Source organism: Lissotriton vulgaris, chromosome 10, assembly GCF_964263255.1.
Source record: "Lissotriton vulgaris chromosome 10, aLisVul1.2, whole genome shotgun sequence".
Taxonomy (NCBI): Eukaryota; Metazoa; Chordata; class Amphibia; order Caudata; family Salamandridae; genus Lissotriton; species Lissotriton vulgaris.
In genome coordinates this window covers 667,979,479-668,004,362 of record NC_141698.1, presented here as the reverse complement: position 1 = coordinate 668,004,362, position 24,884 = coordinate 667,979,479, and the positions used below count along the sequence as shown (strand labels likewise).

Genomic DNA, 24,884 nt, shown 5'->3' with positions numbered 1-24,884 from the left:
TCCAAAACTGAAATAATGAGTTGGAATGAGGAATTCTCATCCCCGTATTGTAAAGAAAAAATAAGATATTTGGGTATCGACCTGGTAAAAGACATCGAGAAAATAACTCAAATTAATGTGCATAGAGTTGAGGTTGAGGTAAAAAGGTTGTTGAAAGTATGGAGCGGGCTACCACTAACATTCCTGGGTAAATCAAACATCTTAAAAATGTCAATATTGCCGAAATTTACTTTTATCTTCAGCTCTATTCCATTAGAGGTAGATAGAGAATCCATCAAAAAAATTCAGGGAGACCTCTCTAGCTTTATCTGGTCCTCAGAAAAACCAAGGATTGCCTGGCACAAACTAAGGAGAAATAAGGATCAGGGAGGCATTGCTAGCCCAGACATCCTATAATATTGTAGGGTGTTTCAATTCAAAACCAGCAAGGTGTTGCTGGGCTCTTACAATAACTACCCAGTTTTTTTACAGAAAATGACGAATAACACCAGTCATTTCTTATATAAGTTCGGCCCCCCCGAAAATTAAAGATCTTGAAGTCAGACGCTAAGTTATGGTACTGCGTAAGATCTACGCTGGATATTCCTCTCTACAGTGACAAGGCTCCCATCTGGGACTCTCCTACAACTCCGGACTGTCTTAAGGACAGCCTAGCAGTACCTCTAAAAACAGCAGGAATACTGGAATGGGGGCAACTCCTGTTTAAGAATGAGCTTCTAGACTGGGATATATTATCGAGCCGTACAAACTCTACACTTTCGAAATTCAAATATTATCAACTCCTGAGTTGGTCAAAGTCACTTAAAGATCCCAGAAAAGGAAATAGTCCCCTAGAAGTAAAATTATTGGACAGGAAACCACTCAAGAAAGAAGTTCCTTACTGGTATTGGGCCCTAATCTCAGCGGGGGAGGAAGACTTCCGGATCCCGGAGAGTATCTGGAGTAAAGATCTGCCGACGCTGGATATGACCAATATATGGCAAGTATCTACGAGCAAATGCTGGTTGATTCTTACTTCTGCTGCTCTTAAGAGAAATCACTTACTCACCATCCACAGAGCCTACTGGACTTCGAAAAGATTATGGTCCTTGATATCACAAGCCTCTATACATGTATAAACCATGAGGATGGGTTAAAGGCAGTGAGGTTCTATCTAGAAAAACGCCAACAGTGGTACTTAACACAACAAAATGCTCATAGAATTTATTGAATTCTGTTTGAGGAACAAGATCTTTCTGTTTGAGGATCAACACTACAAACAGCTTACTGGTACGGCAGTGGGTACCTGCTTCGCCCCCAGCTACGCAAACTTGTTTGTTGGCTGGTGGGAGGAGCGGCTACCCAAAACCTACCTAAGTGGTATCGTCGTAGGCCAGGTCATAGAGTGGTATCCATATATAGATGACCTCTTCATTGTGTGTCAGGGAACAGGGGAATCGGCACATGGATATATCGAGCTCCTCAACCAGAACAAATTAAATCTAAGATTCTCGGGTACAGTGAGTCCAGTGGCAATGGACTACCTGGACCTGAGAGTATATGTTGAGGAGGGCAACATACAAACTGCGCTGTATCGCAAATCCACTGCGGGCAATTCGATACTCTATGCAACCAGCAGTCATCCTACCAAACTCGTCCGGAGTATTCTGTACTGGGAACTACTCAGGCAGAAAAGAAACTGTTCCAAGGAAGGAGAGTTTGAAATGGCTGCATCTGAATGCATTTCCAGGTTTATTGTAAGGGGCTATAATCCTACAGCACTTAATGCCACGTTACAGAAAGTGAGAGGCATGCAGAGAAATCAGTTGCTATTGGAAAAAGAAAAAACAAAAACAGATAAGGGCAAGTTCCGGATGGTAACTCCCTATTCGGCGGGGGCTAATTATTTTAAGAAAATGCTAAAAAAGAATTGGCATATTCTTTAGACAGATACCATCATTGGTGAACGGGCAATCTGAATTCTTTCTCTCTCCCGCCGGTGGATGTGATTCTTTTGGCCAGGCGACACTCCACCAAGTCTATTCATTCGTATCGGTGGTCCAAATTTGTCTCAAGGTGTGGAGAGAAGTCTATTGACCCCTTAAGGGCTCGTTTATCCAACATCCTTCAGTTTGCTCTTTCTTTAGCCCAGCAGGGTTTTGCTGTGGCTACTGTGAAGGGCTATTTATCGGCTTTGTCGGCTTTCCTTTACTTGCTGGATCAGCCGTCCTTGTTTAAATCGCCTATTGTGTTACGATTCATTAAGGGCCTTACCAACAAATTTCCGCCCACTCCATTTATTGTGCCTCAATAGGACTTAAATCTTGTCTTAACCTACTTGATGGGTTCTCCTTTTGAGCCCTTGCACAAGTGTCCCTTAAGACTGTTATGTTTTAAGACAGTTTTTCTGGTTGCTATTACCTCGGCAAGGAGAGTAAGTGAGCTTCAAGCTCTGAGTTCAAAACCCCCATTTTTGACCATTCATGCTGAAAGAACGGTACTCAGGACCAGGGCTGCTTTTCTGCCTAAGGTAATAACTCCCTTCCATCTGGTGCAGTCCATTACCCTTCCTTCCTTCTATCCTCCCTCTCACCCTTCCAAGGAGCAGGAGCGGCTTCACCGCCTGGTTCCTAAGAGGGCAGTGAGTTTTTACATTGATAGAACTAAAGACTATCGTGTGGATGACCAGCTCTTCGTGGGTTTTGCTGGCTGCAGGAAAGGCAATGCGGTGCACAAGCGCACCCTTTCAAGATGGATTATCTTATGCATCAAGATCTATTACTCTTTGGCCTCTAAGGAACCTCCAGAGGGTATTAGAGCTTACTCTACTAGAGCATAGTCTTCAACATCTGCTTTGTCTAGAGGTGTTTCTGTAGAGGACATTTGTAGAGCGGCAACTTGGGCCTCCCTCCACACTTTTGCGCAGCATTACTGCTTAGATTCCGAGCTGAGGACAGATGGTCTCTTTGCGCGTTCTGTCATACAGGACTTTTTGGTATAGAAGGATGGACACCCTCCTCCGGGAGTGGAGACTGCTGTGGGACCCTATTCACAAGGTGAGGAATTCACTGGCAGATGTATCCATCAGAAGAACAAGTTACTTACCTTCAGTAATGCTTTTGCTGGTGGATACAGTATCTGTCTGTGGATTCCTCACTGGCCCACCCACCTCCACGTTGTCCACCCTTGTATACCTACAATGTTGATATTGTTTAATTGTACTTTCAATGAAAGTATTTTTCTGAATTGTTTTTACACTGTGTGTATTGTTTCAAACCCTGTGTACTATTTATACTGTACATATTGGTGTTGGTCCGTCCGTGTGCTTTGAAGGTAAGGAACAAAAAGGGCAGAACTGACATCATCACGCCGACGAGGCTCTCTTATGGCTCCAGTGACGTCAGCGGAGTCGCGAGCGAAGCCGGACTTCTGTGACGTCGTCCTCATCGGCGTGGAGAGCTACAAAAAATTTCCAAATGCTGCTGGCGCACGGGATATTCACAAGGTGCGGAATCCACAGGCAGATACTGTGTCCACCAGAAAAAGCGTTACTGAAGGTAAGTAACTTGTTCATTTGAGTCTTCAGGTGACTTAAAAAAATATATATTATTATTGTCAACCAAGCCGGATATTGTGTCGAGATTAGAAAACTCACTTGTGTTGTTTTGTTTGCCTGAGTATAAACTCATTAAAAACACACAACTAATGGTGAGATTGGTGTGTTATTTCTTATGTGGTGGTTTTAAGTGTTGCAGTGAGCTCCCCCAATGTGTCCAACATGACAAGCCATGCCAAACGGGTAGCTTAAACCTTGCTGAGTACTTCTTCACAAATATGTGCTTCCGGTAAACAAGATCAAAATGTCTTGTAATTGTGGTTGGCTATTTTACAGTGCACCACTAAAGTAGGTTTAAAGCTTGAAATACATTGAGGAGTTCTCTCGAGTTACATTTCAATGGGAAAATGTTCATTTGGGTCTATACCAAACACAACTATGGACACCTAGCCTTGGAGGAAGCATTGAAAGTTTTGAATTTGTATCAAAAAGTGTTTTCCTGCAAATAATAATAAATATTACAATGTCATTTTTTTTTGCATTGCTCTATTAATCTATAACTAACTGAAAGCAACGGCTCCATTAAGGCATAGCAGGGTTTGCATATTCCTCACTCCAAAACACCAACATAAAAGTAAAATTCTAAAATTAAAAGGGTAGACTACAATGGCATGCATGTTCTGTAATGGTTCAGAAACAATAATATTGCTTGCATAACTGATTTATATTTGGGAAAGCCAGCGTACTTTTAAAAAGAAGGATACAATTGTTGTTAATATGGGAAATGACAAACTCTACGTGTAGTCTCTCGTCCAATTTCTTAGCTGAACTAACTTTCTTTCACTCCCTTTCTCAATCTCAGTCCTCGCACTCTACTTCTCTCCTTCTTATAAAGCTCTGTAAAGTGCCAATGTTTGAAGAACGTTTAGGGAATACTAATAAAAGATGAAAATGTTGATGGGTTTTGGTTAGTGCTGATGAAAATCTGCCCATCCCAATTATTTCCTAACATTCCTTTTGCTGACATTTTCATGTGATCTCAGTGCTTTCTTTTTGTACACATTATACTTTGGTACACTGACTTTAGGAGCAATTCTTTGGGTCCATCTATATGTCTTTGGAAAATCTTTGTCTGGAGCTCATTCCTGGTGTTACTCCTCTATTTTGATGGATCTAGAAGGCATTGCTAGTGCTCCAGCTTTCACATCATCTGTAGATTTTCATGCAACCCACTCTACCCCTTCAGAACCATTGAGTTCCATACTAAACTTTTATTTCTCGAAAGAAATACTTAAGTAGACTAGATTGCAGATCATCATAAAAACTTTTAATCATGAGGAACCTCTAATTAAAAACGTGTCCCCAACGGTCCCATATGCTAAACATGATTTTCAAATTACCTGGAGACCTTGGGGGTAGTCAAAGAACATGCATCCACAGCCAAGACAGGAAAGATTTCCTTTACATAGAGTAACCTGCCCTCTCCAATCACATACTAATGTCACTGTGGTATAAACTTCCTGGCTTATCCGATAAAGTATAACGGGTGAAGAGCCTATTATCAATCTAATCTTAATAGGTATGATGGAGCCTTGAGATAATGTAACTGCATGTTTGTGTAGGTCACAGTTTGCCACGCAAATTAGCATATCATGTTGGAGCGTATGCTCTCTCTTAGCACTAAGCAAACGATTATGAGTTACTATCTTGCTCTTTATTTGGTCCTGCCTTTGTTGTTATCATTGGTAGGCAAATGGTCCTTTCTCTTGATATCATATGTTAATAGAAATGTGCGCAATCATGTGTGTTCATGATTACGGAGTGCTTAGGGAATTAGGGGCCTGATATATAGTTTGACGGAGAGGGTACTATGTTGCGACTCAGGGGCGTAACACAGGCCCCCGCAGCCCCTGCGGTCCGGGGGGGCCCCAAGTTCCAGAGGGCCCCCTCAGCACAGCACTCTGGCTGCAGGGCTCCTGATTGAGGCCGTAGGGGGCCCCTCCAGGTGCCTTGCAGGGAGGCCCCCTCATGGTTTGTTACACCAGTGTTGCGACTGTAACTAAGTACTAATTTTCAGTATCTGCCACCACCTGGAAAAAACCTGGTGGTAAGGGCCAGTGAAAAATGTTAAACTACTTTATCTTTCTAGGCGACAACTGCTGTGGTGTGGGTGTCATTAGATTAGATTTTTCAATAAGGAACTTTCACTACTGTTTGAAGAAAAAACAAAAAGAATGCTAAGAGGCATTGGTAGGAAACATTAGTTCCTACCAATGACTAGAGATGTCCACAGGGCCGGCAGACATCTGTAAATGCTAAGGACGAGTACTCTGTTAATGTGATGGAGTATATCACTCCGTTGCTCTGATGGAGTGCAAACTGTACTCCATACTCTAAATCAGACCCTAAATGTTTTAACCCCTTCCACACTCATGACGAGCTGGGCTCGTCATGGTGTAGCCTCCTCGCACGCTGATGACGAGCCCAGCTCGTCATGTAACATGGGTTTTTAAAAATCTCAGCATACGGCCGTAATTACAATAGCGCCCATGAGGTTAAAAGTGGGTGTTATTGTAATATTTATGATGTAATTGTTGAAAAAGTCTCCGTACACAGTAAGGTGAAGTAAATTACTTTGACTTGATTAGTAGAGACTCACACTGCAAAAGTCATATGCAGTTAAGTAAAACATACTTGAATGTAGTATGGTATTGTTGAATGGTAAAATATTATAATTTTGACGTGTTCAGAAAGTCGTTTCTTGATATATGCAAACCTGTTAAGTAGTAATTGGCTACAGTCACAGAAGTTAGACACAACCAAATTGTGTCTGAATATGAAAAAGGAAGTGTAATTTAACATGCTTCTAATCCAGAAAACAGATAATTAATTGTGGATTCCAAAGTGAATATAATCATTTATTTTTTCCTACCTGTCCAAACAATTGCCTATTGTTCAGTATCACAGAACAGATAATAGTAGTTGTTACCTAATTACATTAATATCATTGTTGATAAACATGCCAACATGTTTCTTTATTTTTTATTTTAGAAATTTAATAGCATTTTCAGAGGTGGGCTCTGATCCCTACGTCCGTTTATATTTACTACCCGACAAGAGAAGATCAGGGAGAAGAAAAACACACACGTCAAAGAAGAATTTGAACCCTGTGTATGATGAAACGTAAGTCTCTTTGTTATTATTCTATGCTATTTTAAATATAAAAAGTCATGGGTTATAATGATGTTGTGGAATAGTGACTGCCCGCAGCTGGCCTCAGTCACTCTCGGCTAATTGACTTGGGCATTTTTCACATTCTAAGAACACAGAAGATGGAAACATTTTTAGTACAGTTATGAAAAAGATTCACATTAAACCATTAATATTGAGAATTCATGTGAGAAGTATGGCTCATTTTTTGGATTTTCCTATGTATTGTCCATGAGTTGCCTGTTACTGTATTGGAGTGGTCTTTCATCCTGCTTACCAATAGTTTTCACATGCTGCCCTAGTTAGTAAAACTGAAGTCAAATGCCAATAACCAACAATACCACTGGATTAACTACTTAACTCGGATTCCGGAGCAGCGTGCTACTCGCTATAAGCTCTTCAACACCAAATCGGGGGTTGTAAGCATCATTTAGTAGCAATTATAATTTCTCTCCTGTGGCTGCAGAAATGGCTTAGAAGTCACTTGTGAGCAGACAATGGCTTCAGGCTCAAGATGAGAACTGTTGTGCTGCTTTAGTATCTATAGAAACAAAAGCACTCCATAGAATCTGAGAAGAGAGAGCAGAATCAAAACCTCATCATTTATTGAAATCTGATCCTGAAAAGGGCAGCTCTATGGGAACTACAATGAGTTGTGACAACAGTAGGGAACTTGAGGCGATTCCCTAAGAAAAAATGCACCTGGTGACAGAAGACAACCAAGAGGGGACTTTGGAAAAGCCGAAACAATGCGAAAGAAATAATCAGAGCCCTGAACTTCAGGTAGATGTCCATGTGGACTGTGAAGCCTTTACACTACTTCTTAGACAAAGTAGATTGACATGACACAATGCACAAGCCTCCTACTGCTCCTGTTGGGACAACCAGGAAAAAGTAGATTGACAATTAATGCTGGCCTTCAAAAAGCCATGCAGGGCAAGCAGCAACATGAGGAGGTAATTAAAGCAAATGAGTTCTTCAAGAGCTATCTGAGCCAGTCAAAAGTTCTGCCTTCTCTATCTGAACACTTATAGAATAATTTACCTATGCAGCAAAGAAAGAAACAAAGTATTGAGAGATTAACAATAGAAAATAATTGAAATAAAGAATGTATCTCTGTCTGGCAATTCATCCTTCAATTCAACTTCAGACCCACATCCAGAATCTGAAATCATGATCACTGTAAGATAAGTGGACTCCACGACTGAGAGCTGTTTCTGATGGTACTGGTAAGTATAGATTTTGTTAACATAAAGAAGACTGCAGACTTGGATTTCATCAAGACAAAAGCATGATGATTATCAGGAAAACATCAAATGCTTGCATAGATGAAGACTAGAGTAGCCCAAGATAAACATCTAAGTAAAAGTGGTGCAAAAATGAAAGCGACAAATCAGTTATTACAGCAGAGCTATGGGCTGATTGATACCTGGCATCAACAGCACATACTGCATCTAGATTTACTTACTGTAGCAGAGACTATCTAGGTTCGGCTAGAATAGATTCCTTTTTGGTAGCAAGGGACCTTAAATGTGTTGAGTTGGATATACTTCCACCTGCTCCTTCAGATCGCATACCTCTTTGTTTGACCCTTCATGTAATCTCGAGTGTAGAAATGCATAATGGCACATGGGCAGGGGTTATATGTCGTTACTACGAATTCCGTTGCAACGCATGCCTTTTCCACGCATGCGTTACCACGGAATTCGTTTTCCCTGCATCACCTTTATCACGTCGCAAAGAGGAAGCAGAAGTTTATTCCGCTTCCTCTCAAACGATGCTGATTTCTTCGGCACGGCGGGTTCTTTTTTTTATGGGGGGGGGCAACCCCCCTTTTTAATCCTACGTTTTTTTTTATGCGTGGTAAAGACGATCGTTGAAGGCATACGCGTTGAAAAGACGTTTACGTGGTAAGTGCCCCTTTGTAAACGTTACGCGTGGTAATGCCTTCGTTGTTAATGATGTTTCCCATGGGCAGGGTAGAAAATTGATGCTTCGCTGTTCGCAGACATTATTTGGCTAGAGTTATTAAAAGAAATAGGTTATGGGAATGTTTCAAAACGATTGAAGAGTCTACTGTGTCAGCAATAGTGTAGGATATGTGTAAGTTTTTCTGATGGGGACTTTTTGGCAGGGATGACACATACAAGAAAGCTCAGAAATAGCACCTTTCAAGAGACTTGAAGGCAGTTGATTCTGGCTCAGCCGAAATTCAAGAACTTTCACTCCAAAGAAAATGAGTACAAATTAATCTCATTTATGGTGAGTGGCAGGCTCTTGCGATTAGAAAAAGAACTAGTGAATCAGAATGCAGTCTACCACAAAATACGTTTTAAGAGGATAAAAGGATGAAAGGCTCTTAGCTCGGAAACCGAAGATCAAAATAATAAATGGGAAGAAATTATAAAATTGTGTTAAGAAAATTCTGGATGAAGACTTGGGGCACTTTGCCGAGGAAACTTACAACATTTGTGTGAGGTGTTTTTGAAACGTTATCAAAAACTGTACAGAGAATTTCTTACTCCTTTTATGGACAGGATGAGCTTTTTTTTTTAGCCACAGCCATCCTCAAAAAGAGTAAGCTTAGAAGAGTATCTTACTGTTTTGACTACTGTCATCACATTAGGGAAAGCAGCTAGTATCTGATTGTGCCTGCTAAAGCAATCCCTTGAGGATGATTTTTCTGTATATAAAGCCCTCCAGTTAGAGCTGGTTTCGAGACTTGCCCAATTATTTAACGATATCCATGCTTGCATTTAATTCCCCCTAAAAGGAGGATATTTGTGAGACTGTAGCTTGTCTCTCCCCCACTCTGTTTATCAGAAGGCACTCCTAAAACCTCTGGACTGATCCAGTCCCCTCATCCAACATGTCTTTCATCTGCCCTAACTTACTGCCAGTGCTATGCAAACATGTGCATGTCAGTGCCACCAAATGGATCGTGACAATTCACCTAGAGTCCTATCACTGCAGAATTTGCTTCTCAGACAGATGCTTCACTTCCAAAGAAGACGGGCTTGACCAACTCAGGGAAGGAAACTGACAGTCTTCCTTGTTCTCCTTGTGGTAATATGCATTATCTTGTATAGGCCTTTCACTATCTGCATGGAGGCCTGAAAAGCATTTGATCCGGGTATATTTAGAAGCAGTTCTAAGACAGATAACCTTCCCTGTCCAGTTCACCAGGATAATCCTTGTCATTTTACAGTAAGGTACTAAAATTCTAGTTGATTGAGAATGATGTGGGTCATTAAGAGTTAAGATTGGTACTCATTAAGTCACATGAAAAATGTCTGAGCCTAGAAGTTTTTTAAACTTTTTTTCCGGTGGGTTTCTCACCTCATTGCGCTATAATGTTTAATAAATACAATTGGATTTCCATTTGGACACTTTGCATAGATTTCATTGTATCTCTATGTAATATGGCTTTTGGTATTTCACAGTAAGGGGCCCTTGTTCCTTTAAAATATTGATGTATGTGAAAGCACGGAAACAAAACATCTCACGATCTCCTTGTTTAAGAGCCACTAGCAGGATTATTGCTTCATTTTGAAATACATTGGCGCCATCTTGTGTTCTTTTGATGTTGTGCTGCTGTTATATTGTGTTGGTTAGTGTTGTGTGTGACTTAGAACTTACATAGTTTAAAGGCTTCTTCTGATACATTTTAAAAAATGTGTTTGAGCAGCACACATTAGTAGAATTGTGTTTGCAATTAAGTTTGTCTACACAAATGTATTTTCATTAGCACATCAGTTCTTATATTCCACTTTTAAAAATGCAGCACTTATAAAAATGCAGGCTGCAGTTGATTTTTCTCTGCATAACTTGATGATATTTATTTTTCTTTAGTTGCCAAGTAATACACAGAGCCATATTAGTCTCGGGACTAAGAAAATATGTAGCTCTAAATATGTTTCCTAGCTGGGCACGAGGTTACCAACATGAACGCAGTGATTGGAACATTTTGGTTACTTCTCATGCATCTTAAATGATTACATGTAGACCTTATTTATGGAACCTTTTTGCTTACCTTCCAAATACATTGGTGACATGTGCTCATGTCAACTCATCTACAATCCTATCACTGCAGAATTTGCTTCTAAAGCAGATGCTTCACTGCCAAAGAAGACGGGCTTGACCAATTTAGGGAAGGAAACTGCCAGACTGTGGTCTTCCTTGTGGTAAACATAAAGAGGGCCCCTGGCTCTCCTCACGTGCTGTTTTGGCAGCCCTGTATGCATGCATTTCTAATTTCTGGTTTTAATGGTCACTCTCTATTTCAAAATCCATTCGCTCTGCACTGAACATTCTGTTGTGGCCTCACAAGCTCTGGCCAGCGAAATTGAAGTCGCATGACTGGCCTGGCTGCAAACACACATCAGTGCTGTTGTGCACACAGCGCTCACTCAGACACAATAGCAGTCTACGAAACTGAATGCAGATCTAGGGGAATAAACCAAAACAGTGGACGTGCCTTAACACCTTCCGAGCGTCGAACGTTCAGCGCCGAGTGCTGAACATTCGAATAACGAATGCTGACCCGTCTGCCAACGGTCGTGCGCAGCACTGGCAAGGTAGTGCTCGTGACGACCGTTGGCCGAGGGCAGCACTTAAAGGGTTAAAACAAGAACAAGTTATTGCAAAAGACAATGGGCCTGATTACGATCTTGGCAGACAGTATTACTCCTTCACAAACGTGACGGATATCCCTTCTGCCAAATTTCAATTCCATTATATCCTATGAAACTTGTAATTTGGTGGATGGAATATCCGTCTTGTTTGTGACAGGGTATTACATCCGCCAAAATTGTAATCTGGCCCAATGATTATAAACGCCCTACACCATATTTTTCTGGACCTATTTCTTCGTACAAAAACACGGGGTAACTAGTGCTATATAAATGCAAACCTTTTTCCCTCCTCTATCCCTCTCAATACAAATAACTGATTAGTATCCACCACTTAAATTACTTTCATATTTCACTATACTAATTCACCACTAATCCTTTGTGGGTTCCGGAGTAGCGTGCTGCTGACATTTGCAAGTGGTGGGGCGTAAACGTTCTGTTGGAGTACACCATGGCAAGCGAGTGCAGCGAGCGAGCCCGAACATCTTAAGGAGGGCTCGGGGAAAACATTTTGGAAAAAGAGTGGGTAAATGGTGCATTTTCAAGCAAATTTGAGAAGCAGGAAGGTTAGTAATGCAATTGTGAAAGTGCAGTTATTACATTAATAAAGGGATGTCATATAACAACATGTAGATAGAAATGTTTCTGAAGCTAGGCCCTGCCAGAGCCACGCACCTGAGGGCAATATACACACTGTGTGCCAGCAGGGCCTAGCGTCAGAAACATTTCTATTTTTATGTTTTTGAAGCTAGAGAGTGGTAGAGAGGCGTACCCACGATCAGCCAGGAGGCTCACCACAAAGACACTGTCATGGTGTGAGCTTCTCTAATAAAATAGAGAGGGACCTCAGTACCAAAGGGATAGGGTACCACAACTGACTTTCGTCAAAAAAGATTCCCCATAAGACAAATATTAATGAAAAACAAAAGCTAAACTATAGAAGCAATGCAACAGATATCACAATAAAAACACTATTGTAAAATAATCCTGCACAGTTTATTCATATACATTGAAACATAATTAAAATTGGGAAAAAGACATTATTTGAAGAAGGAAACATCAGTAAAAAGGAGATACAAAACAGAAAATTAATTCAGCCAAAAAGTCACAATTATCCTCAGTTCATGTAGGGTGTATTTCTCCTTTTGCATCGACGCGTTTCGTTGTCACTAACATATTGCCACCTTCATCAGGTTTACATGTAATGTCTCCCCAATAGTTCTCTAATCAGATTAAGACCCTTCCAACCTTGGGGTATACACCTCCTTTTCTATTCAGGTTGTTCTCGTCCAGCGAGAATAAAGGTTTTCATTTAAAACATATGGAACATACAATTCTTGCTCACTATTCCAATCGTATTCGCACCGAAATTCATTCAAATTAGATGGAGCTAAAGGCAAATCGTGTTTCACGCTCTCATCCTCCAGATAACAGTGCTTGTATAAAATGCACAGGAAGCTAAACTTCAAACTTCATACGAAGCGCAATGAAAACATCTGCAGCTGCACGAAATTCTGACGCATCAAGCGTTCTAGCGGTTCCAATTAGGCACGCGGTAAAATAAGACCTCGAATTGGCGTGGAACGTGACTTGGATAATACACGTTTATACCTTCCACTGTTTATAATATTGCGGTCTCACACAGGAGCTTCGAAGCTGTATCAAGCCTTCTACACTTCTAAATACGAGCGTGTACCCCCTCGAATCCTAATGTGCATACGTCCCGCGTGCAAACCCGGTAGCCTCCAAATGAACAAAACCTCTGTTTTGTATTTCCTTTTTACTGATAGGAAGTTTATGATTTTTGTATGTAATTTTCCTTCTTCAAATAATGTCCGTTTCCCAATTTTAATTATGTTTCAATGTATATGAATAAACTGTGCAGGATTATTTTACAATAGGGTTTTTATTGTTATATCTGTTGCATTGCTTCTATAGTTTAGCTTTTGTTTTTCATTAATATTTGTCTTATGTGGTTGAGAGAATTGTTGTTTCTAGTATAAGGTGCCCAAAGGGAATCTTTTTTGATGAAGGGCATGGTGTGAGCTTCCACTGTGAGCTCAGGACACGGCCTACTAACCTGCACTAATGGCGGGTGTGTTTCCGAAGTGCGCTCACTATCCCTCACCTGCATTATGTGACCCACACACTGACAGCCAGGGTGCACATCACAAAGATGTGAAGTGAGCTACCACAATGAGCTCAGTACACGGCCTAATAACCTGGACTTCTTAGAGCTCGTCACCTGTTAATCCATGTGTAAAACACCAGGAATACCACGCCGCTCTCGAGAACAAACGGAAGCGCTTCGGCACTGTTCACTGAAAATGATGAATGTCACATTGAACCTGTCACATGGCGTCTCTAATAATGTTTTACAACAGCGAGTTCTGAAACCAGCGGTGCTACATTCAATTAATTCATTCTAAAACAAGGTTAACATTAGAAGCTTAGCTTTTTAAAAATAATTTTGTAAATGGGGGGGAGAATAGTGTTTAAAGTTTAGACTTTTAGAGTATATTTACAAATATGAGCAGTATGCCTCGTTGGAAAGAAGACTTTGAGCGATATAAATAAATATGTAAATGGCAGATAATAAAAATGCATTTCTTTCGGCCTGCTAGGCAGCTTTCATCTGAGACCAGACAGCCCCATCTAATACTAAGGTTGTGTGAGCTGTACCCTATCAATATTGACCTGCACGCTGGAGATTAAAGAACAGCAAATGTTTCTCTGAAGGCAAACAAATATATCACCCATGATAACGAAGGGCAAATATTGATCCATATTGTGTCAGACAAAACCAAGGCTCTTGTAAAACAAGTGTTACAGCTGGAATAGGATATTTTAACACAGTTACGCTAAGGAGTAGGCAAAGAGACAGCCGCCTGCTCAGCAAGGTAGTCGTAGATGAATCCAAACGCGCAATCAAATAGCCATGCATAGCAAACAGCGGGAAAAGCAGCCGAGCAGCAGGAAAAACATGCTCGTGAAATAATGGCGCTGAAAAGGAGTTCTGTGCCCTTCTCGAACTCAGAAAGCCAAAGTTAAATATTGTATTGCGTATTGCCTCAGCAAACACCCTTGCTTTTGGTTGCAAAGAGCATATGAGGATTCCAGTAAAAATGGTAGCTCCTAAATGGAATGTGTGTGAGGCCAGCATCACTGACTATAAAACACGAAAAAATGAAAGTAATTGTAAGACTAACAAAAAGAAAGTTCACTTTATAAAACACAGCAGTAGACATTTTAGTACCACGGCGTGCGTTTTCACAACTTCTTAAAAAATGTTTTACTTGTGCAAATATTTCAGACTAAGAGTAGAGCCTCATCATGTCACTGCACTACCACCCTACAATAGGTGTGGTCGGATAGAAGAGTCCACCTCCCTTTTTCGGTCTCGGAACTCACGTCTCCCCGTCCCAACTGAACTAAAGTCAGCTAATGCAATGCAATATAGTAAATATGCAGCGCTGCACTGCGCACTTGAGCCTGCTCGGCGCAGCTAATAGTCAATCAGTAGGAGTAGTAGCAGTCTGGACTCGCGGGGGTCCGGGAATTAAATATAATTATAAAACTGAAAACTTAACCTCACAGCCGGTCAGCGCCACCTCTGCTCCCCTTGGCGCCTTCACGAACGGCACTGGAGTGGACTTGCAGCCCCTCTCAGCCAATCCTGGCGCTGCTAGCAGCTAGCAGCGCCAGGCGCAAACCAGTGCAAACACAAGTGCGCATGACTGGGCACGGGCGATAAATTCGCTCACCTTCCCCACTCATGTGCACTTGTGCTGCTGCCTGTTGCCCCTGGTCTGACAATCATGTCAGTCAACATGACGCTGGACCGCCCACCCCCTTCAGTCTCCCTCGGCGTCTTTGAACTTAAGTAAACTGATTCAGTTTACTTAAGTTCAGAAACGCCAAGGGAGCTGCGGGCGGGGGGCTACACCCCAACGCCCCAATGGACGCACCGCGCCTGCTACTTGCCAAAAATAGCGCTTCAACACTCCATCAGGGGTAACAAGCGCTATGTAAATGCAAACCTTTTTCCCTCTTCTATCCCTCCGCTATCCTTCTGAATCCAAATAACTGACTAACCTATCAACCACTCAAATTACTTTCATATTTCACTGTACTAATTCAACACTAATCCTACTACTCGCTGAAAAAGCGCTTTGATGCCTCGTATGGGGTAGTAAGCACTATATAAATGCAATTACAATACAATACAATACTGTAAGGACATATTCACCTAGGTTATACATTGGCAAGAGAAAACATTTAAGGCACATGGATGTCACGTACAGCTTTAAAGGGTTACTATGTGCCACGCTTGGCTTGCCCTATTGGTACCTCTGGCACTGTCCTTGCTATTTATAGTCCTCAGGTTCATGAAGATATGCAAGAGCTGAAAGGTAAGAGGACTGAAAGAACCCTGTTACTTTCTGTTGTTTTCATTCCTTCCACACCCCTGGTAAAATCTAGGCTGTTGAAGGGTTAATGGTCGGGCACTTGTTAACCATGTGATGTCATCAGGTGGCCAGCATGAGCATGACCTCACTTGTGCTGCCCCTGGCCTCTTGGAGAATCTGCCGCCAAGGTATCTCTAAATTATAGCACACTTTGCAACCTTGCAAAGTGACAGCTTGCATATTACAAAGGAAGGCCATTTTTCAGCAGGTCGACCTTTATTACTGTTTGAGGAACAAAATTATTTGAAGCCACCTTTTATGCTGAATTTATTATGCTAATCCTCAGAAGTGTTTTCTTTGTATGTGAAAGGCTACGTATTACTTGTTATTGATAAATCACATTGGATAAATGCCAGGCATCGCTATATTCTTCCAGTGATAACTGTTTCTGGATTCCTACATGTTTGTAAATATTGTGTAGGCCCAAGTCTAATGCTCATCAGAAGAACTGCTTTCTTACATGTGAAGAATTACCCCTATTATGTAACGGGATAGTTGGCTGCCTTTGCACATATAAGAAAGTATGGGTACAGTTCCTTCTCAAGCACATGTCTACATTTATTATCGGTCTAACTTGCAAAATCAGGTACTTAAAGGCCTTCATTTTTGTCTGCTTACACCTCAGTATTTTGTGCAAAATATTTTAAAGCAAAGGGGTCAAACGAGCTCAGGCTTCGTGGCACATTAACACAATATACCAACCTATTGCGCTAGTTTTCCTGGTCATGGCATACGTATTGCAAAGGAAGTCCACTTTGCACACATGGACAATAATATCGCAATTCTACACTGAAGAGCACTCTACGGACGTGGTGAAGGGCAAAGCTTTACCTTAAATTCTCTGTGAAATGAGAGGATGAAAGGGATGTAGAGTAGTTTCCAATCCAGTGCTCTGTACTTTGAGTAGGTGAACTAGAGTGTTTTTTAAAATTGGATTTCAAAACAAGGCCTTTTGAAGATACATTCCCGAAGTACCATAGCAAAATATTAGTATGTCATGATTTATGGTCGATGTAAAAAAAAAAGAGTATATATATATATAAATATATATATATACTTATAAATTTCACTCTTTATTTTCGCGTTGTGACAAATTGAAGATCTAGAAGTAAGGTAAATGGATTGCTGATTGAATCATTTGTGTTTACGCGATTTCATTTCTCTCTTTGTTTTAGCTTTGATTTCAGTGTTTCGCTTGCAGATGTTCATAGGAGAACATTAGATGTAGCAGTGAAAAACAGTGGTGGCTTCTTATCCAGAGACAAAGGGCTGCTTGGAAAGGTAAGGTCGAGGGCTTGCAATTTGCAATCAAGTTATTAGTGTACAAATAAAGGGAGTGTTCCGATTTACCAGAAAAATAAGGATGTTTACTTAGAAATGCTACAGAAATATACATATTTTCTGAAATAGGTAATAAAACGTTTTGTTTTCTAACAATGGAGGCATGTAGGCGTCTATGAGCTAAAATTACATTTTGGTCACCTGACTTAAGATACATTGAGTCAATCATACTGTGAACACCACATTGCCAGACAGCTGGACTTTAAATAATGTGAAAGGTGACATTGCAATAGAGGGTGGAAGTCACAATGTAGCTAAAAACAGTGCTTCCTGCTGAATCTGAATTTTGAAAGAATGTGGGAAAACAGCCCCACTCTTCCCTTTATGGTCCTTGAGGTTTCCCTCGAGACGTGTGTTTAGTTACTCCGATTCCCTCTCTAATTCTGCTTTTCTGAGGAGACCCGGGAGGGGTGGGGAGAGGGGATGTGTCAAATACAGAATAATACGTATAGTTTACACATCTTTAAATTACTGTTACCCACTGTATCAGGGTGTAGGAATACAAATGCCTTATTCCAGAATTGTAATGGATCCCAACAAAAGTAAGAGCCAACTCTGTTCCCTTGGAATCCATTGAAGAATACTGGATGTCCTCATCTAAAAATACCTTTCAAGAAGGACGTGCTCCTAACTATGGTACAGAAAACTGTTAAGGCAAACTATATTTTGGTTACCTTAAAATCATGACAATAATTGTACAATAAAATGAATTTATAGATATCTTGTTACAATTTTGGACAAAAGAAGTCTTTGACAGAGGGGGTTTTCATAGGTGAATCTCCTTTAAGGTGTGCAGTTTTTTTTAATATGTCAATATCGATTTTCCATTTTCATAGTTGCACAACAAGCATATTTAACAATTTCATCAATGTTGCCCATAATTTACCACGTGTTGCAGACCTGTTCTTCAAGCAAGCCGTTTATCGTATTCATCTTACAAAAAAAATATTGGTTGTTAAAAGTTTAATGTCAACAGCATTTTGTGTATTTACTTTTGTGGTCTTCCAGTCTATAATTGCATCTTTTAATTGTATTCTCACTAATGTCTGGCATCAAAAACCACTGGAGGGGGGACAGGCATACTTCTACTGTCCAGATATCCAGGTTATATGACAATCTAAATTAGTCATAATTCTTTAAATACATTGTCATTTTGATTCATCAAACTGGCACCCCTGTATCCCTTATATTGTTTACCCGGGCCATTTAATCTCATTGGGTTTCCAGCTTTTGTCTTTTTTGATTCAAAAGGACAAAATATTTGATTGATTTGAAAACAGCAAAGCAAAAATTCAAAGTATCAGCATTCTAAGTGTCAAATTGATATTTTATGTAGTGAGTAAATTTCACCAGTCCTCTTTTTTGGAAAACAAACTGCATTCTAGAACATTTGTTTTAAGTCTATAGGTATAGGCTTACAGATCCCAACAGGCAAAATTATGTTGGCCAAGCAAACAAAACTAGATGAAAATGACACTCATGATAAAGGGCCATATAGGAGATATACAGGTGTGCCTGTGAGTGATTTGTGTACAACTATATGTGAGCCTCCTGGTATTCACTGTGTACAAGGATATGTGTATTACCTATGCACATGGCAGCCCCTACATGTGTAGTCTCTGTACATGGAAACATTTACATGTGTGGCTTGTATGTATGGAGATGTGCGTGTTTGAGTGTGCAAAGAATGCAGTGTTTGCCTATTCTGGCCTTATGTGTGCATGTGGCCCTGTCTGATGTTGGCATCTTCGAGAATTACTATGGAAATGTCAAACCTATTCGCTCTGATAGTGCTTATTATACAGTTGAATGTAAAATGTAGTGCTTTGAGACTTAACCATCAAATTCTAAACTGCTACCGAGATTCATTTCTTGTATGGGTTTTAATACATCCTCCCTGTATTACAGTTATTGATAGAACTGGCATCCGAAGAACTTAGCAAAGGCTGGACTCAGTGGTGAGTTTTTATTGGGCCAGTGAAATTGTTTAATTTTTAATACTGTAAACCTTTACAAAGCATAAATCTATTTTCTTTGTTTCATCTAGGTATGATCTAACAGAAGATGGTACAAGGCCGAATTCTGCGACCTAGAATTATTCAAAAAATCATCTTAGCACATGTTCTCCAACATTTTTACATTTAATAATGCATTGTTTCACAAAATTACCAATATTATTTTTATAGCTTCAATAATTTAGTTATTGGACACCCAACAATAGTTTTTATAAATACACCTTTTTACAATATATGCAGTTTTTGGGAAGAACATATCATTTATTAACAATATGATTTTATGTTCTTATGTGCAATTGGGTGTCAAAAATACATTGACTTTTATGGCAATTTCACCTTTTTTTAAAGTAAAAATATGTTTTGCTTATCCCCTGCCTTAATTTGTATATCACCTGTGTATACCTTGTAAATATGTACTATTTTTATTTTTTTAATATTTCCATTACGGTTTAAAGTCAAATGAAGAAAGTATTTACAATTTGCTTCCAATTGCATGCTAATTTTTTTAATGTATGGACTTTTTAATTTTAGTTTTGTGCCCAAAATGTTTTAATTTAATTGTATCTATTTGATGGGAAAATACACCATCTAGTTTCAGACCTTTGTATATCAAAGATATCACTACTTTAAAAGAACCGTTATGTAAAAGTGTTTTCCATTTATACAGGATAAACATATTTTTGAAAGTCCTTGAAAAGCTATAATGTGTACAGAGATTTTATGACTCAAAGAAGTAGACGGAAACAGTTTTTGAAAACATATACAACGGTTTGTATAAATGTAAGAGTATAGGTGTTACAGAAAAGGGCTGACTTGATTTGTCATGCTTGGGGATCATCCTGTGATCGTATTATTTTGCTCTCACAATGTTTTTACTTTTTCAAATTGTTTTTTTATTCCAGCATCAGTTGGGCATCATTTAATTGTGCTTTGCTAAGTACTTTTGGATTACCATGAAGAAAATGCACTGTTGTCACTGATTCCTCTTTTTAGTTTTTAGTTTTACCCCCAGCATGTTGATAAAGAACTCACCTCTGTCTTTAAATGTGAGTCCCAGGGATGCTTGTTGTCTACAATGGTTGTTGGAAAGCTAAACCATTCACCTTGCAGTTCTGTGAGCAACAGTTTACTGACCCATGATGAAGGACAGGGGATACTTTGATGTGCCTCTTGCCTCTGTAGAATGGCCTCTAATGATTATACCAAAAGGTACTGTAAAGTTCAATAAACAGTCCAGCTGCTACAGTAATGTTGTTTTAGTGATCACATTATTCATACAAGAGCCCTGTTTTATCCAAACAGTTGTGTGCATGATAATATAGGTCCAGTCAGATTGAAATGCAAACCAGTAACCAGTCCCCTTTTTAATGTCTGAGAATTCCCCTGCTGAAGGACTGAAAACCGCAAGACATCAGCCGATCAGTCTATTTGAATTTTAATGAATCAAAACAAATAATTACACCTTACTCAGTTCAAATGGCATTGAAATCTTTACTTAACCATACAGTTCTTGTAAAAAAATGCATTTTTTAATATTACATCATTTTAAATAGGCTTTGTGGGACGCAAAACATTAAACACTTGGGGGCTCCCTTATATTCTTTTTAGTATCATTACCAAATTTGCCACTTTATTATAATTTTGTATGTTTTATATTTTGTTTGTTTGCTGTAGTGCCTCTTCTGGTCTCTAAGTATCCTGGAAACCTAAGGTGACAAGGCCGGGGTGGGGGGATGAAACAAAAGTTCACTTTCAATTCACTGAAATTACTATACGCCTAACTTGGAAACTTCACAACACTTACAGATCAGTAAAAAAAAGGTAGTAAACAAATCTTTCTAATTGACTCATGTTATGCCACTTCCAACTTTGGCACTCCACTGCAACTCTGATGTCCCCTATATACATATCACTTTTCTCTGGTCATTAACTTTACTTAAGCTTTGTCTAGTATTGATAGTCATTGGAAGCTCCATAATGTAGGCCTTTCCTGCAGAACCTCTTTGAGCTCTGAGATTGTCTGTACTACAAGGCACTAACACTTTGCTGCTTACGCTAGTACCCTCAGTAATTGAAGTCCCTACAATCAGGTAGTTGCGCATGGACTTTGCTGGGATTGTATACATAAGGATAAACGCTTTCCCTTCAGAAGAGACTTTTTTATGCTGTGCACCCACGCAGTCACTTTTTCATTCTTTTTGTTTTTATTCAGCTGTGTACTCTGTCCAGTGACTTGGAATCATTTCATCTGGAGGATTCAACATATTCGCTGATGCTAAATGCTAGATAAAAAATCAGTTGTACTCTGGGGGTAAAGCCTACTGCAGGTTTATCTGTAAACCACAAAGTCACTCTGTCAACTCTAGTCTTCTTCATTGTGTTGTGTAATATCTTAAGCACCTACTGGCTTACTGACTTGCTCTGATTCCAGTTTCCTGCAGCCTCCCAGTCTTCTCTAGTATTGCCAGTGAGTGGCATGTCATCATGTTTCTCCTTTTTACACCCACAGGCATGTCCATCATAGGGTCCAACAGTCCATTTACAGCAGTGCCAGGACTCCACCAACCCCAGTGCCGATTGAGCACCATGTTGGACCTCAGAGTGTGTCTGAGGGGTGAGTCTTGTTGCTGGTCATTAGAACGATCCCCTGGTACCCTATATCTTACATCAGGAACTTTGCTGGCCACTATCTCTCCCAAAATGGTGGCACAAGTCTGCCAAAAGTTGCTACCATTGCCCTACCCATGGAGCTGTGACAGATAAAATGAGGAGCATTCTTTCTTTCATTCTCACCTTGCTCCATCCCCCTAGATGCATTTTTAAACTAGTTGACTGTCGGCGTTCCAGCTTTTACTGCTTGTTGGTCCATTACTAATCAACACTGAAATACTTTTGGTCTTCTATTAAGAAACACTTGTGATGCGACCAGCCCTCTCCCAAACCTTTAAAAATGTCGAGAACTTTGATTGCGCCAAATATTTGTTTCATGGCCCAAGAAGCAATCAGTATACAATAATATGCTGCTTGTGCTTCAGTGCTGCTCCATCTATATGTGGCTTTCACAAGAGCTTGTGCGTTAACCTAATACCTAAATAATCAAAGGCCTCCACTCTCTCTATCTTGGAGCCTCCCATGAACATCTTCCCCTTGAAGGATTTATGGTGGTTGACGGTCATAAACTTCATTTTGGAAGTGTTGACTACCAATCCTTGTTGGGAACAACATTCTTCAAATCAGTTTAACAAATGCTGAAGACCATTGGGAGTCTGTTGTCCGCAAAAAGTAAAATTGGTGTTCTGAGGTCTTCGATACTAGGATTATCATGCTTACAAGACGACAAAAACTTCACAACGTCATTTAGGTATAATTAAAAGAGAGTTGGTGCAAAAACGCACTCCTATCTGACTTCCTTCTTAAGTGGTATACAGTCTGTGAGCTGGCTCTGATCACCCCATCGTACACAGGCATAATTATTTTAGTGTAGCCAAATGAAGATGGCCAGAATATTCATTGGCATGCCTATGTCCTACAGCATCAGCAGCTTGTTTCGGGGAACTAGGTCAAAGGCAGATTTCAAATCGACGAAGGCCACATAAAGGTGGCCTCCACCTATTTGCTCCGTCTTCCAGCATATTATAAGAAATTGAAGGACCTGGTCTATGGAGCTAGTTCTTTTTCTAAAACCAGCCTGCATTGGTGAGCGTACATTATTTTCAATGATCCACTCAAAGACTTAGCCCAAAACCAGCTGGCAAAACACCTTTTCTATGGTGTCTATCAGGCTTATAGGCCTTTAGTTTGCCGGTGAGCATTTGTCTCCCTTCTTATATATTGGGACAACCTCGCCCTCCTTCCAAGAAGTTGGAATTGGTGTGCCCTTCAGAATTGCAATTGTGAGCAATAGTATATACTTTGCCAACTAAGGCTCATCTTTGTCTATCAGATAGAGACTTCTAGCCACAGATTCATTACCTTAGAATAATCCCCAGGCGTCAGACTGGATCAGGAAATTGTTCGTGAGCAGTACTCTTGCATGCTGGCAGATGTCATTGTTCGGCTCTGCGAGACGTTGTCTATGCCAGAAGTCATGTGCTTGGTGCCTAGATAGGCACCATCGCAGTCTTCTGGCATCAGTTCTGCCCCAGTCAGCGCAGATCCGGAGAGAGCTACCTCCTCTGTCATTTTTTTACAGACTTTTTGTGTAAAACATTTTGAGACTTCTCTCCTGGTGCGGCAGGAATGTCAGCGAGTGTCTTGAATGCGACCATGATGCCAAGACTTGCATCAATTGTTGTGCCATGCACTCCAAGGCCTTGAGGGAGCGACCCCTCAAGCTCCTTGCCACTCGATGTGCGATGCTGCAACGGTCTTGATCCTGGTCGAGAGTAAGGTCTCGGGATCGGTCACAAAGCCATTGTATTGAGTCTAAGTTGTCCTACTCTAGTAAGTCCTACAAGCAGAAGAAGAGCAAGAAGCCGAAGAGGACTTCGACTTCACCCCGTCCGTCAAAGTGATCTGACGACACGAGAGAGCACCGTCACTCGAGGTCTAGCTCTACATTTGAGCCTGGGATTGGGCCGTCTCCGTGCCTGCAGGAGCTGCCCAACCCCAAGATTTTTAAGAGACAATGAACCTCATATTTAGGCGGCCTGTCCCTGCTGCAGCACCTTTGGGCCCTGCAGTTCAAGAGGGCCCTTTACTGGTTCCCTGCTGGCGGGTCTCCCATTGGTGCAAGTTGAGCCCCTTGGATCCACGGATGGATCCAGACCGGTCGAGCCACCTCGACCTTCTCCAGTGCCGGTTCCATTGTCAACACTCTTGGTGCTGCCGGCCCCATTCTTATACCCAACACCAAACTTAGGAGGCAGAGGGGTGACACCCCACACCGACTGCTGCACCAACTGAAATCCTTACTCCAGAGCCTGAGCTCAATACCTACAGGCCAGGACTTGGTGACTATTGGGAGGGGCTGCTGTACACTGAAGAATACCATCCCAATATGGATTTGTGTGAAGACTTGGTAGATACCAATGGACTAGACACCTACTCAGATACTGGCTTGGTCTCTCCTCCTACTGTGGCTATGGAGAACAGAGCCTCATTTGAACTGGTGGTGAGATGGTCAGCTGAGGACCTTGCCCTTCAGCTGCCCACTGTAGCAAGTAAAGACCACCATTTTGTTCAGAATCACTTCTCCCATTCAATGAAGCGCCTACGGGTGTCCTGCTCAGGCCTCGTCCAAGCCCTGTACAAGGGCTCCTGTGAACTGGACAATTTCCCACAGCCCTCATCCTGCCCCATGAGACCCCTCTTTCCTCACTCAACACCACACCCCGAAGAGTTTGGTGGTGCAAGCCTCTACTTCCCAAGTAAATACTGGTGCCTTACTTACCACCTCACTGTATAGGGAATCCAAGAGGCTGGATACCTTAGGCAGAAAAAAAAATTCTTCTGTCAGCCTGGCATTGTGGTCTGTAATTGCTGCATGCCTTTTGGGCCTTTACTCTTATTCCCTTTGGGATTTGCTTGCGCAAGCGATGCCTTTAGTCCCGGAGGAAGTTCAGGCCATACGCTGCCAAGCCATGACTAATGAAAGAGATGCAGGTAAGTTCCCAATTCGATGTGGGCTGTTCGCGAGCGACTCACTAGGCAGAGCTACTTCTTTGTCGGCCTAACTGATCGA

The 24,884-nt window shown here is 40.9% G+C and overlaps 1 protein-coding gene across 4 annotated transcripts in view; it reads left to right on the top strand.

The window, feature by feature from the left end:
- Positions 1-20,450, top strand: part of ESYT2 (extended synaptotagmin 2) — a 556,590-nt gene extending 536,140 nt beyond the window's left edge. For 3 of the 4 annotated variants that reach the window (XM_086941503.1, XM_086941502.1, XM_086941501.1), the window contains 4 exons: positions 6,587-6,718; positions 17,021-17,126; positions 19,095-19,144; positions 19,234-20,450. In XM_086941503.1, coding sequence (XP_086797629.1) covers positions 6,587-6,718; positions 17,021-17,126; positions 19,095-19,144; positions 19,234-19,279 — 334 coding nt within the window. In that variant the 3' untranslated portion in view covers positions 19,280-20,450. The remainder of the gene's footprint in view (positions 1-6,586; positions 6,719-17,020; positions 17,127-19,094; positions 19,145-19,233) is intronic. The other variant, XM_086941504.1, reaches the window with a different exon arrangement.
- The last annotated feature ends 4,434 nt before the right edge of the window (positions 20,451-24,884 follow it).